Source organism: Pavona decussata, unplaced genomic scaffold (genome assembly GCF_977016875.1).
Source record: "Pavona decussata unplaced genomic scaffold, jaPavDecu1.1 SCAFFOLD_73, whole genome shotgun sequence".
NCBI classification, from domain to species: Eukaryota; Metazoa; Cnidaria; class Anthozoa; order Scleractinia; family Agariciidae; genus Pavona; species Pavona decussata.
Window position 1 is genome coordinate 126,665 of NW_028145492.1, and position 16,714 is coordinate 143,378.

The following is a 16,714-nucleotide window of genomic DNA, read 5'->3' on the forward strand; positions in this document are numbered from 1 at the left end:
ATATCCTGTGTCCCTAGATCTCCCTATAGCGCTACTATAGGAGTTAATTTTCAGTTGTGCCGAGCCGAGCAAAGACAAACCGCTTATTCACCAACCGCGGTTTACTTTCCCCTAGACAGTCTCCTGCTGTACAAACGTTAACAATTATGGAACGTAAATACAGTCAGTTTGCCAGTTTATTGATTGCCTCACACACACAAATACGGCAACAACGTTCGTCTAAATGAAAGGGTGTCATTAATTAGGGTAGAGTGACTAGGTTGTCTCCCCCAATAATCATAAGTGTTCGCTATATCCACTAAGCCGGCACATGTCCTTATCATGTCGGTGTTGGCAGGGCTGATCACCCAGACTTGACAGAGGGAGATTAGTTCATAAATTTGTGTGTCTAAATAGTGTCAGCCGAACCTTGTTACCCAACCGCGCACCACTGAAGCCAAGAAAAATCTGTGCACTCTCTCACGAAACTTGCACGGGTTCCGTTAATAAGAACTTCACGCTTATGCGTTATGCTTTCTGGAACACTTTTTTTTTTTTTGGCGTCCTGGATCTCATCTAAACAACAACGTGAAATGACTAAATCATTCAACGGTGAACCAAGTTCCTTTCTCTTTCTCAATTTGAATGAAGTGAACCTGCTTATTCAGCAGATTGAAAAATTCGGCCGTATTACGTAGTTTTAATGACGTTTTCGTTGACGTTCGTTTGGCGTCAAGGTTTCTTACGCTCACTGTAGCTCTTGTCTGAAAACGCTATTTCTGAATTGGAACTTACTGTGTGCAACCCGATTCTGATCAGTGAAAAAGCTCTCAGTTGGCTTGAGAGCTCAGTTTGTAGAGCACTGTACCGTCATCGCATAGGTCATGGTTTCGAATCCCGTTCAAGCCTGAATTTTTTCCGTTTTTTTTTTTTTTTTCTGCAACGGCTTCAGTTTTGTAAATAAATGCGAGGGTCTTTCTTCTATTTAATCTTTCACCAGCATTTATGACGTTTTTGTTGACATTCACTGAGTTGGCGTGGTGGTATCTTACCCTCTCTGTCAGAGTTCCTACTCGAAAACGCTATTTCGGGTTAAAATGGAATTGATTGTGTGCAACCGGATTCTCGATCAGTAAAAATAAATAAATAAATAAATAAATAAATAAACAAGCAAGAGATAGAAACAAGCTGATATACAATATTCTTATAGTTTCCATGTTGAAATTAAAACACACATATGTAATTCAACATAACTTCTAAAGAAAAAAGATATAGTCTCCTTGTATGGCCCAAATAAGACCTTTCCCAACGCCAGGCAAGTGTTTGTACACAGTGTTTTCTTTATGATGTGATTATACTATGAGAAAAACCTTATTTGCGTATCTGACTTATAAATCAGACCTTCTTCCATCGCTTGTAGCGTTTTAATTGTAAAATGCATTCTTTAAATCGAATTTTTTCTCTAAGAAAACTGTCCACGGGTAGATATAGATTATACTCTACTTGCTTACAAAATCCTAAACAGGAAAAAGAAACTATCTTCATTGCATTCAGTGATGACTACACCGATCCAGCATATCAGTAGGAGTAATGATATACAGTGTAATGATATGCAAAGGCGGTTTCTTCTCTGTCACTCCCCAAGAAAGCTACTGATCATGGGCCACTGAATAAAACTTTTAATATATAGCCTACAATATGGGCTCTCTTGTTTTCACAAGAGCATCCTTGAACTGTTAATTGAACTCATTTTGACGTGAACAAGTAAAACTGCAAGGGCCCAATTTATAATTTGCACTGCCAATAGAACAGTTTTCAATTGGAATGTCGTAAAGCCAAAAAGAAGTATTAACTATTTGCAATCACAACAGACTAAAACAGCGCAATGAACCAATCAAATTTTAAAAACTCGAAGCAAGTGCATGTTATGTACCGGCGCCAAGCGCGGGAAAACGCGTGCGGCCAAGTCACATGTAATTGGTTTTGCCGGTTATGTTTCTCATTGGTTGAAAAAGTGGCGGGAGTTTTTATAACCTACCACAGCGCGTAATAAAGCAAAACCAAAGTAAAGACGAATTATTTTCGACACTCAATTGAAAACCACCCTAAAAGTTTTACGAAATGGCCCACTGCAGTACTCGTTTATGGTGATCTTTATATCACCACACAAGGTGGTTCTAGTCTGTGGATGGAATGCTAAAATGGAACCATCAATTGAAAGCCACCAAAGAGTACGTACTTTCCTACAATGCCGTTTATATGATGCTGTACAATTGGTTGTAACTGTCCATACTGTGTATGAAGCTGTTAAGTCTGACCACTTAAACTGAACAGTCAGTACTTTTTATGGTGATGTTGTCAGTTTTTCTCTGTAATATCTTTCCAAACCAAATTAGGAACTTTCTTTTTTATACCATTTCAACTTTTTCCGAATTTTAACGACCATGATTTGTTTCCCTTTGGCTTACTATCACTCTCTCAGTAGCACATCACTAGCATAATCTTCCTTTCAGTATATTACTTCAATTTGAAGAAAAACAGGGACTTGGCCTCGAGTGCGAGAAATGAATCAAGATACTATCAATATGAATACTATGAGTAATTTGTTTAACATCACGATAGCCAAAATCCACTTAAGCTGGGTCGAGCTCACTATGTAGAACAACATGGTAGCTTATTTTTTCGATGTTTCCCCTTGTCTTCTCCTGCATCGCTGCCGGGTAACTTAAGAGACCCGTTAGTTCCATTTTGAACCACTTGAGTTAAGTTTCCCGGTGGAACAGGCAACAAAGTTCTATTAGCTTTTTTCTGCTTCTCCCTCTCTTTCACTCCTTCGTAAATTTCCAGCACTAGGTCTTCGAATGCTTCAGTAACATTACTGCAGTCCAACGCTGAGGTCTCCATGAACAGCGTACCGTGGTCCGTGGCATACTGCTGGCCTCGTTTCGTTTCTACACTTCTCAGATGCTTGAGGTCCGATTTGTTACCGACGATGATTACAGTCAAATTAGCGTCCGTGTGTTGTTTAAGCTCTGCTATCCACTTGTCCAAGTTTTGAAATGACGTCACCTTGGCGATGTCGTAAACCAAAATAGCACCCAGTGCGCCGCGGTAGTAAGCGTTCGTGATGGCTCGGTACCGCTCCTGGCCTGGGGCAGAAATAAAATAGAGGAACGAGAATTAAAGAGCTTGCTTAGTTAAGATACTAGATCAGTCTCCCACTTCCTCTGCAGTCTCTTATCATAACATATAATAGCTGTTAGCCTGCTCCAGGCTCCCAAATAGTGGGGCCAGCGAACGACTTAATGGCTGTTGGCTCTGGTAACTTGATCATCCCACACAAAAATTAAACTAGGGTGTTTGCCTTATGCACATAACATATCATAACGTGTGTTATTTCAGATGCAAATATTTGCACAAAGAACAAAAATAAAATAAAAGGAAAGGAACGAATAAAAAGGCATCTTAAAAGGAAGTTTAAGAGGTTAGCCCTATGCAAAAACTCCTAAAAGAAAACTTAATCTAAAATTTAGAATTAAAATTACAAACTCCTCAGACTTTCAAGTGCAATAACTGAAAACTCTCAGCGTCCGCTTTGTCCTTTGGCAGATCAGTTATGAAAAAGAGTGTTTGTAACTGTTTAGTGTCGCAGTACATGTATTCACACAGCAGACAACTGGTCCAAGGCACTGAAAAGAGGGGTATTGTGGTACCCTCTAGATATGTTCATGAAGTTCACCGAACTCTGACAAACGTTCAAGTCTGCTGAGCATTCACTGACATTCCGGTTATGCAAATTCAATAATGCTTTCAGTTCTTCAGAAGAAGAAAACATAAACATCATCACACAAACAATTCAAAATACTGCTTTTTTTGTACGCCCACAGGGCCGGCCTCCTTTAATTAGGAATGTCAACGCTGTAAAGACTAATATTTGCGTATTAATAGAATGGAATGTTCCCAAGGAACTCCATATATATAATTAAATACTATGATCATGATTCTCAGAGTTCCTGAAATTCGTAAATAGTAATACCCGCGTAAAAGCAATAGAGATATCTTTGTAAAGTCCGCTGATAGTTTTAACAGCGATCACTAACCAACTGAAGATCAGCAAATACTGATTTATTGACTCTACAAATATAATTTAAGAAGTTTGCATGTTCACTTCGTTGTATAGGCCGATTGGTTAGCATATCAAAACTGAAGCACGTTTAGTCTCTCAAGATACTGAAACAGGCTCAAGAAATTATAGGCTAAGTGGAACTTCAACATTTTCAATCGGCGGTGTGCGGAAATTTCCTTTAGAGTTTTGAATTAAGTGAATCGGTTCTAACCTGATATTGTTTAGAATGTTTACGTACGCATGAATGTTTTGATGAAGATCTAGACGTACTATTTCAGGGTTGAATTTAAATAAAATGTTCCGAGTATAAATACGTAAAACCACAGAGTGCTCAACCGAATTCCTCCCTTTGCCCACATAGCTCATACTTGGGCAGTGCGACACCCTTATTCATAGGAAGAAAAGATTTTCAATTAATTCTATCAATATTTAATAAAAGCGCAATGCGCTTCGTCATAAATAGATATCTATTAATTCAATTACCTGCAGTATCCCAAATTTGTGCTCGAACATTTTTGTCCTCGATTTCAATTGTCTTGTGCGCTAGTTCCACTCCAATAGTTGCCTTGGAGCCGAGGTGGAATTCATTCTTGGTGTACCGTGAAAGCAAGTTGGATTTCCCGACTCCAGAGTCACCAATTAGGACGATTTTGAATAAATAATCGTATATATCTTCTACGCTCGTTTGTCGATTCATAATAACCGTTTAACGATGGCTGTTCCTTGAACCATTGGGTCTCGTTCTTGCCGTTAGCATCACTCGCTCGGTCCGGCGGAGAAAATGGTCATGTTCTCCAAATATCTCTTGCTCTTTCTCTAGTATTGAAAAATCGTTTTAAAAAAACTGAAAGAAAATCGCAAAATTTGAAAGTTAGTATTGTCTTAATGTTTAACGTTTACAGAAAACAGAAAACTACAATTTCGACTCTATTTTCGCGAGCCGTGCGCCTAAAAATCTGGAATGACTGAAACGCGGTTTTTGCTATTAGCAGCAAAACTTGCTGAATGCACTACACTACTTTATTCGCAAACAGGAACCGTTTCCTTGTTGTCAAATATAGGAATTATACGCTCATAATACTATGTTAACAATGTCGTTCTTCCTAAATTGACGACACGACGCACAATTTTGCATACTAACTAGCTAGCTTTCGCTAAAACGAAAACATCAAACAGTTTAAGTATCGACTTTTTCACCGCCGATAGATAGCACGACAGGACTTGCTAAATTTACCTTACAATGTAATTTTTTAAATATTTAATTACCTTTTTAGTTAGCAGTTAACTTTAACTTACCTTGAGTAACCTTATTTTCAATCTTACGGAGCTGAACGTTGCATTTAAGGTGGCAGAAAAGCGAAGAATCTTGTGCACGCTTTTGCGATTTTTCGTTAAAAAAAATTGTCGTGTCCAATACTGTGCACTAAGATGTTTTCAATACAATCTTGATCAGTTTGAAGTTAATTTTAGAATCGTTTCTGAGAAGAAAGTTATCACCGTTTGTATGTTTTTATCTGCGTTCATGCGGTATGCTAATCAGGTTGAACTGGCTCATCTTTAAACATAAGTCGTGTGCGGTCTGTTTTTAGCAGGTGACCTCATAAAGAATCACCTGACAAAATACGCGGAGTGTTAAGAGTATTTTCTTTCAAAAGTGAAGAGCAATTTGGCTTCCACTTGACTGTAAGATACAATAAAAGCATACGTAAGTGAGGCCGTCTCTGAAAAAGCCAACCAGCCTCTTTGTGACTTAATATTAAAAGGCTGTGATTTTTAATTGCCTTTGTTTTACCAGCTATCAATACAACACTTCTATTAAAGTGATTTTTAGTTGGAGCTGTTACTAGTTTATTCAAATATATTCAGTTAAAGAAATAACTCCTCCCCTCCCCCCACCAAAAAAAAAAAAAGAAATTGAACAAAGACAAAACAAGACGAAAGTATTTGTTTTTTAAAAAACACAACACTGGAGGTAGGTATTTGGCATTTTTCCATTTTCCGTTGGAAAGTTCTGCAAAGTGATTCTGGCAGATTAGCTTGTGAGGAAAAAAAACGACCAGGTCACGTCTAAATCAAACAAACTACTCGAAACTAACAGTGTTACCGGAAACATGGAACTCCAAACAGAATAACAAGCAAGTCTTATACTGAAGAGTGGTTATTGACTGTTGCCCAGCAAAGGTTGTACCACTAATTATGAAGCACTGTCCGTTGCCGCCATTTTGAAAAAGGGTGCACGAAGAAATGGGGCGAGTCGGCCCTCAAAGTGTTATTTCTTTGTTTCAAAGCGATATAAACTGTTTGTCTTTGACGCACAAGAGAGTGCTATCTATGCGAAAAGGTTTAAAAAATGGTTTTCGTCTGCGAAGTCTAAGATTTCTCTTAAGAATTGCATCTTCGGGAAAAGTTTGTGTTACTTAGCTTGTTAGTTTTTCTTGCAATTTGTTTCCAGTAATTCTTTGCCGAACTTGTTCGCGAGTTTTCAATTTTGCGGAAAAACTGAGTATACCATACCCTCATGGCTCACAGGGACTATGTCAACAATTTTATTTTGCAACACTAAAATCCAAAGGGCAACGACACTTTTATTGATATTTTCCAAACTTAAAAACAAGATTCCTTCAACCTGCAAGTCGCGCAAAGGGCATATATAAAAAGGAATAAACAGAAAAAAATAATAAGTTCCAACTGTTGTAGCAATATCATTTTACACTGTGAAGAAGTAAGTGTGAATCACTGACAGCCAAAATCTCCAGGTCAAAACCTCTTTACAAAACTGCTTTTCTAGTGCACGGAAACTACTCAATTTCTTTTTCCGTTACAAATGGCCAAGGTGGAAATAGATATAACCTTTTTAAACATTTTAAACTGAACATGCTAGGCCGAAGTTTTCCAGTTCTTCCCTAGCATCTTAGATAAAATATATTTTGCTGGTAATTTGAAATTGTCAATGCCGTCACGAAGACGTTGAAACGTTGTCCGTTTTTAGTATCACTCATTTTCAGTTTAAAATATTTCTGAAAATCGCTATTGATTAGGACTCTCAAATCAACGTCACTTTTCTATGGTTTACACTCTTATAGATCATAAAATGATGTAATAAAAATGTTCAAAACTCAAGTGGAACCACGACCCGTAGGCGAGTGGTTTTGAGTATCAACCATAGAAAAATTGGCGTTGATTTTTTTTACAATAACGTGGAAAAACTACGAGCGAAATTGGCTTTTTTTCCCCAGGGCGCAGATTTTCCCTCGAGAAAGCGCGAGTTACATCTGATGCCATTTATTTTCTGAACTCTTACAGACAATAGTTATGAGCCAATCAGCGCGCGGGAATTTGGACAGTTTTTGTAAAATCTTTTTTTTTTAACACTCGTTTATGTCATTTCATAAGCGATTTAGACGAAAATTAATTTACGTATGATTAAGGTATTTAAAATATATAAATTTAGCCATTTTTTCCCATGAACGTGGTATAATCCTCATGCAACCACCCTATGGTCACACACACAAGAATCTCAAATAACAGTACATATCATTTTATTTCACATGTGTTTTGCATTATTAAATACACTGTAAAAAAAAAAAAAAATAGATCAGCTTTTCAGCTTTGAAAAGTGTCTTTTGACAAAAATACTGTTCATTTTTATTTTTTTTTTTATTTTTTTATTTATAAACTTCGCCAGAGGAGAAAAAAAACAAAACAAAATGAAAAACCTCTGACAGGAGAGAACTCACAGAACGATATGTTCCAATAACGAGACCCCTTGTATAAATAAAATCACATCATAATAATTAAGTATTGACAAATAATTAACAACACATTTTAACTAATAATACAGGTAATGATCTGCTTTGATGACATTTTATGCAGACACTTTTGAAGGTTTGAGGTACTGCGGGATCGTACACATTTAAAGTCAAATCTAGGTAGTATGCCCTCAAATTAGTTAGTAAAATCTAGGAAGTAAATCTAGGTAGTATGCCCTCAAATTAGTTTTAATTACTATACCGCCGTATTTGCCAAAAAGTGCCATTATATTGTCTTAGTTCTGATGCACTTTGACACACAGTTTTCTAATAGAGTCAATGCAGTTCTTTCCAGCATTCAAAAGCCTTTGGAAATTCACCTTATCAGCATCCACACAAACCCGCCTGCTATTTGCCATGGACTCTAGTCTGTCAACAACAAACAGCAGCGTCACGATAAGCCTCTTTAACTTATCATGACAATACTTTGTCTTTGAAACCGCCATTAGGATTGACACACCTTCGATGACAAAGTGAGCTTGAAACTTGAAATCTGCAGAAGCTTTGAGGTACTTTGGCACTTCATGAGAGTTGTACTGGTTAAGTAACATGCATGAAGTCGATGTCAAACCATTTGTGTGAGGCCTGCTTTCGATGAACCCATCATGAAGTTTTAACACTTCCTTCAGCTTCTTAACCCCGCTGTATTTCTTGAACATCACAGGACCAGCTCTTGCGATGCGGTTGGCAATGGCAACTCGCAGATGAGAGTTGAAGCGTGTCGAGCCAATATCATTTATCAACTCCACCTCTTCTTCTTGTTTTGACCTTTCGGAACAATCAGACCCCCATTTATGACTGGCCCAGTTCTCAAGGCACTCCCAGCAGAACTCTCCCTTACACATGGCACACATCATATGCGGGCATCCCATGTTCTTCTCAATTGGGTAGCTACAGTGAGGGCATCTCTTAACGTTAACTGAGGTTATTCCACCAGCTTTCGCTCTCACAATCTTTTCATAGCTTTCAATTTGAGAACGAAAAAATGCAGCCTCTGCACATGAAGCTGGCCAGTGAGGTTCCTGTTGGCATGCAAAACACCAGTTATGACCACAGTCGCAGCGTATGGGCACTGAAAGAACTCCATTTATCTCCTTAGCAACACTTTGCACAGTTGCCTTGACAACCAGGTTACACTTGTTTCCAGGGCACCACTTCCATGCAGCATTCGTCTCCACAGCTTTTTCTTGCCTCATTTGTAAGAACTTTGGGAAGCTGTCTGGTAGGAGAGCCATTATTGTGATATCATCCACGGGGGTATTGCAATCATGACCAGGGCACTTGATGGAGGTCTTGCCTTGCCGCACTTCGGTGGAGAGGTAAGATTTCCAGCAGTCATTACAAAACCAGTGCATGCAGGACTTCATAGCAGTAAAGGGAAATACAGCAGGGCTGATTCCTGTAACCAAGAAATTTTGATTGGTTAGTAACGTTTGTACAAGATTAAAGTGAAGACCTTGTTTCCTTTCACTAAACTCAAGGCAAGATTTAATAGACATACATATCTGAGACATCAAATTAAAGAAGTGGTGGAACAAGAACTTTATGTAGGGGGAGTCTAGATTTAAAATGTTTCAGTTTTAAGAATTTGCAGCCAAATTTTCTCCAGCAAAACGGGAGAGGGAAAAAGGCTGCATCTGAAAGGTTACGCATACATTTATATATATTACTTTTAAATTTAATATTATATTCCTTAATTCATGATTAGTAATACACATGCAATAATTCTATCAACTATCAGATCTGGAAAAATAAAGGGCTCAAATTTCATAGCTATTACCCAATCAAAATTCAAGGGTCACTTCCAGAAAACAACAGTTATTCCATATTTCTTCTAAAAACTAACAAAACAAACATATAGAAAAATAAAAAAAAAAGATGAAAATGATCATCATTCCATGTTGCCATGACAAATATCGCTTACATCTTTCTTACGATATTTCATTACCAACCTTACATGTACAATTTAACAGAAAGTATGAACTATGAGAAAGAATTGTGCAATGTTGTGTTTTAAGCCTGATAATTAATTCAGTGAGCAACACGGGCATAATTTGAAAGAAAGATCAGAGTGACTTCCAACAGGTCATTTCAAGCCAGTTTAAATAACAAAAATACACTTGTTCTGTGCAAGGACACAGAACCAGTTGTTATGTGCACACATTATACAAGTATATTTGAAATCTTTCTTACCATCAGTAGAGTCCTGATAACTTTCACAGCAACAGATTTCACACGACATGTCATCTGGTATGGTGGCAATGTTAGATCCTCCAGTAGACACAGTGTCACTGCAGCGTACTGTGCTGTTACAGAGTAGATCATTGGACACGGCTAAGCCGGGTAGGGAAGCTTTGTATGACCATCTGTTTATGTCATACAGCAAATCAAATGACATGACTGCCATCCTGCTTTGACATTTAATGCCAGAAGTTGGGCTGCAATCAGGCATGGTACCACTTCTTTGTTCTTCATCTTTGCACTCTTGCTTACAAGCACCAAAGAAATTACACAAGAATTCCTTTAGGTCCTCTAATCTTTTGGGAGCCAAATGATCGCTTACAACTGCCACAGCTACTCTCTCAATTCCATTAGTTTCATGTGTAACACTGTCGGTTTGACATGTGAAGACAAATTTGGATTCCTGATTCGATGGGCAAATGCTAAATCGGCGAGGTAAGCTGGCACCCTCCTTGTATGTCTCTCCAAATTGTTCATACAGTGCATGGGAGTCAAGTTTTTCAGTTTTAATGTCTACATTCTGAGAAACAGCTTTGACGGGAGCAACAATTTCACTAATTAAGTGAGCAGTCCCACTTGTCGAAGGAGAATCTGTGTTGCCCTTGTTGTCACGGTAACCCTTTTCAGCATTGACTGGGTCAATGTACACTCCAGAGCCTTTTCCATGCAGATTGACAAGCTGAGAAGAAGCTGGATTCACAGTTGTGAACTTTCCGTCGTCACGAACAGACATCTTAGTTTGTTTCTGCGCATTTTGTTGGCCAGAACTTGTCAGCGATTCTACAATGTAACTTCCAATGTCAAACTTTGGAAATGCAAAGTCATTTTCATCAAGCACTGAACAGCGCTTGTTATACTCATCTGAATTCACGACCAGTCCTTTCCCCTTTCCAACGCCAGTTTCTAATTTGTGATCAAACAATGTTTTCTGTTGATTTTCATACAGTTGTTTGTCCAATTCGAACTTTCTGTACCCTCCCCACACACGTCTTTTGTTCTTCTTTCCCTTTTCTTTACATCGAGCCTTGTTCTGATCTCTAAATTCTCTCCAATCATGTTGCACGTAGCTTGGCCAGGATGTCGACGATTCTGTATGATTAACCTCGTACAAGATTTCGGTTTTGTTCGACTCGTTCCGTAAGTCTCCGACATGGGCGAACTTCCGTCGTTTCGGTTTCCGAACATCTGCACCATCCAACACCGCCTTGCAATCGCCATGTTTAAGCCTTGGAGATCGACAAAACCAAGAAGACTCATTTACTGACACTCTTTCCACAAGGACGACTTTGTAGTCATTCTCACTGTCATAATTCTCAGGAATCTTCTCACTCAAAATCGAAGGCACGAGCCATCGTTTACGTTTGCCAACAGAATACAACACTAAGTTCTCAGAGAAACCGCCTCCACCGAATCCCCAGTGACGATGGTTGCGGCTCTCTTTCACAACATCCTCGTCATTGAAGCCATCGGCTACTTGAAATTTTTTCAGGCATCTGTTAACGTCTTGATCGGAGAAGTTTATGTCCGTGTTAAGAACAGTTTTGATCAGAAAGCCGCGATCTTTGGAAGAAATTCTCTCGGACGAAGGTTTTCGAAGTGTTCGCCCAGTGTGAATTCCATATCTGCCTTTCTCCTGCCAAACCATTCTTTTGACGACTCTCCTGCAAGCTGGAGACTGGTGCAATCAACTGATATTTCTGAGCATTTATACCTCTCCAAATATCCCCTATTCAGCAACTTTCGTGGTTTTATTTTCGGCAGATTACGAATGTTGTACCCGTCCAAAAAAGCTTCGGTTGTTTTGGGAACATACGTCACTTTGTCGAGTGCTCATTGGCTGTGAGCCTGTGCCCTGAGTTAGGCCGGATCCCCTCCCCCTCAGCCCCTCAGCCCCCTCCCCACAGAAATCGAACACGCTATTTCTCCGAGAAGAGACTGGACTCCTGCCATACGGTCCGCGCGTCTGAAATTTAAATCAACCAATCAGATTTCAGCAACGGGTCAAAACTGAGTTTTCATACGTCATTGATATCTGCGCTCTGTGATTGGTTGTGCCAAGCAAGAGAAATTACATGAAGTGCTTATTGAAAGCGCAAGAAAAATATTTAGCATGGCCTGAAGTGATGTTTTCTGTTTCGTGCTTTTGATTTTACCAAGTTCACGACGTAGCACGGCGACTATAAGTATTGATCGATTTACTGCGTCGTTTTGTTTTCGGTTGAATGACCAGTATATAGCGATCTTCGCGCGTGAGGTTCACTGTGAAGACTCCGACGCTTATATTAGGCCGACTGGACTCGTCGTACAATTTATGGACAGCTTTTGTTTACATTTTGGTTGTGAAATATGCTTTTCAAATTGTTCTTACATTTCGGAGAGACTGATCTCGCCGGGTGGGAACTGTAGTGTTTAGGGATTCAAATTCCCGACCTGTTTCTCTACTAGGTAACAACGAGTATAAATCTTTGAGAGTTTTCCACGTCCTCTGCTTGCAATCCTCCTGCAGCACTTGTATTTAAAGCTCAAAAAGACACTTAAAGTGTGCGGCTATTGTCAGTGTCTGCAAAGTGTTGAAACGCAGCCCAGCAATAGCTCGGAACAGAATAAGAAGGCTGTATCGATCAACTGTGGACTGGACTCTTCGCTCACCGACCAACATATGTGATTTCATTATAATTTAAATAATTTCATTAATTAACTTACTAACTTTATGGCTAGTTTTATTGTCATTTATTGTCCCTACATTTTTTGTTTTGGTAATTGGTGATCTGTCTCAGTATGAGGTGCTTTTACCCTAAAATTTTACAGATTATCCTTATGGCTATTTTAGATACTTTTTTTACTTTATTTACCGATTTGTGCCATTAAATTGTTATAAATAAAGAAATTATATAAATTGAATAACATTCGTAAATGTATTGCCAGCCAGATCCATCACCCCTTAGACAGGGTGCGTGGGTGGGAGAGTGTCAAATGTTAAATGTCTTTAAGGACGGTGCCTACTATTGTTACTGGGCAAACAATAGTAGGCACCGAGATACTCGGGTTTCCTATGGGTAGTGCTCACTAATACAGGAATATTTTTGCGCAGTTTAAAACTATGTGGAGAAAACAGAACTTAGCAAGTGCTCTTGGTATCCCATTGCATTTAAAATAAAATGCTTGCAATTGGTGGAACCCCAAACATGAGATTGAAAGGGGGGAAATAGACCCCCCCCCCCCCACATGTGAGTTAGAGTAAGAATTTATGGATGCCGAACATCAGACATTTTTATCAAGTTAGTGAATGCCATGAGCAAGAGGTGGAAGGTACAATGTAGGGCGAGTTTTAGATAGGGTAACAAAGAAACAGCAAAAGTAAAAAGCCAGACAAAATATCAGAAGGAAATGCACGTAAAGTTTTAATAATAAGGGAAATAATGCGAATTTGGGGCTTAAACTTATTACTGTTTTGAATCAGGATTTGGATTATCTTCAGAAATCTGAATAACAAGAACAGGAATCACGTCTAAATTTATAGGTGAAATGTCTAAATGTAAATAGGTGAAATTTTAACAACTACTAGCAATAGAGTGATTTGAAAGTCTGGTCCGCCTGGATTACCACTCGCTACCTGCGGGCCAGTTCACTACCTTGTTCTTCTTGGTTGGATTTTTGAATCTGAACTTGAATCTCAGAGCAAGACGTAGATATTTATAATATTTTAGCAAATATTAGAGGTACATGTTGTGCGAACTCAGTTCCCAAATCTGGCCTGGAAATGTCTGTTGTGAAACTCGGATTCTCAGCTAAAAAAGATACTGACGGCTTACTCGCTGATAACTCACAACAAGCTCGGGGCGGTGATTCGAAAAAAGTGAGTAATGCATGCCATCAACCATTACAACCAAATGAAAAATAGAAATTGAAACTTTTTCGCGGATACATCATAAAGCCGCAAACTAAATTTAATAAAAATCATGCGTATACAGTAGTGTAAATAATTTTATTCTGTATACTTGTATACATATTTATTAATTTATTTAGTGCTATATTTTATATTTAAACGCATAGAATAGCGCAAACTGTTTAAGGAGTACCTCATTTAAAAGCCCTGCCCGCGTCGGACGGCCGCGGCTGTCAAGGTTTTTCGCTCTCCTTCTTTTTAACGCTGTGAGGTGTTATTCACTAAGTGAAGCTAAGTTGCTGTGTGGAAAGGTCCAGAATGCTGGGGAAAGGTATCTAGTGGTTTCCCGTTTGCTTAAGTTGGAGAAATAGGCCATTTTCGAGAACTCTAGAGCGGCTGGAGCGGTGATAAACAACAATTCGATAGTATTGTCATTTAGTCCCAAGTGAAGTGTCACTTGCTAATGACGTAGGATAACCAGTTTTGACTGCCGCTCGTACTGCGGGCTCAAGCTCCGTATGGCAGGATCATGTTAAAAGCAAGATGGCGACGCAGCGGGACCGCAAGGGTAACAGCAAAAGTGTTTCTGAACCAGATAAACCAAGGTAGGTAAACTTGAAAATGTTAAATTTGTTATACTGAAAAAGTCATAGCTGCATTTACGCTTCTGGATTGAGTGAACGATAATCTATCTGCTTGCTCAACCCTTGTTTTGGTAACACACGTGGTTAATTCTTTTGATGCACATGTGCATGGCCATTTTGAGCCGTGGATTAGGCTGAAATCATTCTGTTAAGGCAAAGGAAAACTTAAAGAGGGAGCTGTTTTATATTATGTCACAACCTTGGTACGTCCAAAGTTCATGTCATAAAACCTGCAAACAAAGTAGGCTGTTGCAAATCTGTTAATACTCAGTCTTGGTGTGCGTGAGATCATATCCGATCCAGCAAGGCATACAAAGCTGAGTTGGCTGATATTACATGTATGGCTATACTGAATGGCACAATTGTTCTATGATAATTTGTGCTGACAAATGTTTAATAAATCCCCAGAAATGATCCATACCTCATCAATGGATAGTGCCTGGGCATCTGTTATTCGGGTTGTTTTTTTGGGCGGTTGAGGGGGGGGGGGGGGGGGGAGGGAGGGGATTAAAGATGTTGTATGATGTCTCCAGTTATGGCTGCATATATAGGAGAATGCCTGCCCCATGGAAGGTCATCAACATGTAGTTCCTCAAGGGGGAGGACAAGGGGTCCCAAAAGGAGATGTATAAATATTTCCAGAGGGGTGGGGGAGGGGGAAGTAGGAGGTGGGTTCAATCCAGCATATCCAATTATTTGGAGAGATGCAAGTGGGAGAAATGTTACTATAATTTTGATTTCATCATTTTAAGGCTTTGAGCTATCTCCCGTTCCTGCCTCAGATATTTTCCGTTGACAGAGGAACAATTTTTTTAGTGTTATGTTAGAAGGGACATATTACACCTCTACATGTATTTTGCCAACAGTAATATGCTACATTGTTTAATTTTGCTATGTATACACAATAGGGTACATACAGGAGCTAATGGACCTGCCTTGTTGGTAGAGGGCCAGTTGGGGTGTATACAATGTTCAAATCTAGAGATACATTGTAGTCTGTATGATATAAATTGTAATTTATTTTCTGGTTAATAGTGTATTTCATTCAAGAGGAACTGAAGAAGAGGACTTTCCACGAGGTGGAGCTTCTGCTTTAAGTCCACTAGAAGTGAGGAAAATAAAAAATGAAGCAGAGAAGGATGTTCTTTTTGGGGTAATAAAAATATGGATGTCTACTATTTTTACTAGCACTTTAAATTAATTAGACTAAGTTTATTTATGTTTATTATAATTATTACCATGTTTACAACCACATATACCAGACTAGCACTTCTTATAATAAAAATATTTTACAGTGTATTAAAATTCTTTTGAGTTTATCTTACTCGCTTTAATTGTGTTTGAATCAGCCCAACATTTTTAAAACAGACCTGTAAATTTATGAAGCATGCATGCATAATTACTATGTTATGATAAATATTTTCTAATTCTGAAAACAGTACTGTTGTTATTCCTTCTCAGAAGTCATCACCAGATGTGGAATCAAGATCTAAAAAGGAAAAGAGGACAACAAAAAACAAGAAAACCACAATAAAAACATTGGATGACAAAGCTGAATTGTTAGGGCAATCAAAGCTAAAACATGTTGAGTCTCTCACTTTTAAGGTACATTGTAGGGCTATTGCTTGACACAATGTATTAAATTTCATTTGATAAAATTTTTTGTGTCACTTTGAAATAAAAAGAAGTGAAGTCACTGGTACACTGTCCATGTAGATCTTTCTACCAGTGACATATGTACATGTATTCTGTAAGGAAGTTCATCACTCACCCTTGTGAAGGAAATATTTGTGATGACATACAGTGTAGTAATACTAATTAATTTACAGTAGCTTAACAGTAGAACAAAATTTGTGACTGGGGGATTTAGGTAAGGGTTCTGGGTGCCTGGATATCCCCACCATATCTTCCAACAAATAATGCCTAGAGGTCCAGTTTTTTTTTATATTCTTGCTTAGACCTTTTCACTCTGGGCCTGCCAGTCCCAAGCTTAGATGAAGTTCTAGATCTGCCACTGATTAATATTAAA

At 38.6% G+C, this 16,714-nt stretch overlaps 3 protein-coding genes across 3 annotated transcripts in view; 1 reads left to right on the forward strand and 2 right to left on the reverse strand.

Moving 5' to 3' along the window:
- Positions 1 to 1,168: 1,168 nt before the first annotated feature.
- Positions 1,169 to 5,678, reverse strand: LOC146476710 (ras-related protein Rab-11B-like). Its single transcript, XM_085114175.1, has 3 exons — positions 5,402 to 5,678; positions 4,589 to 4,949; positions 1,169 to 3,128 (listed from the first exon to the last, which is right to left on the reverse strand). Exons 2-3 carry the CDS (start codon positions 4,800 to 4,802, stop codon positions 2,632 to 2,634), a joined length of 711 nt encoding a protein of 236 aa, XP_084970301.1. The 5' UTR covers positions 4,803 to 4,949; positions 5,402 to 5,678; the 3' UTR covers positions 1,169 to 2,631.
- A 992-nt stretch (positions 5,679 to 6,670) lies between these two features.
- LOC146476711 (uncharacterized) lies at positions 6,671 to 12,039 on the reverse strand. Its single transcript, XM_085114176.1, has 2 exons — positions 10,108 to 12,039; positions 6,671 to 9,313 (listed from the first exon to the last, which is right to left on the reverse strand). The coding sequence occupies exons 1-2, from the start codon at positions 11,798 to 11,800 to the stop codon at positions 8,151 to 8,153; spliced, it is 2,856 nt and encodes a 951-aa protein (XP_084970302.1). The 5' UTR covers positions 11,801 to 12,039; the 3' UTR covers positions 6,671 to 8,150.
- Positions 12,040 to 14,575: 2,536 nt separating this feature from the next.
- The window catches only part of LOC146476712 (protein RRP5 homolog), a 44,799-nt gene continuing 42,660 nt past the window's right edge, over positions 14,576 to 16,714 (forward strand). Inside the window, exons 1-3 of the mRNA XM_085114179.1 lie at positions 14,576 to 14,646; positions 15,721 to 15,838; positions 16,147 to 16,290. Of these exons, the coding sequence (XP_084970305.1) occupies positions 14,585 to 14,646; positions 15,721 to 15,838; positions 16,147 to 16,290 (324 nt within the window). The 5' untranslated portion in view covers positions 14,576 to 14,584. The remainder of the gene's footprint in view (positions 14,647 to 15,720; positions 15,839 to 16,146; positions 16,291 to 16,714) is intronic.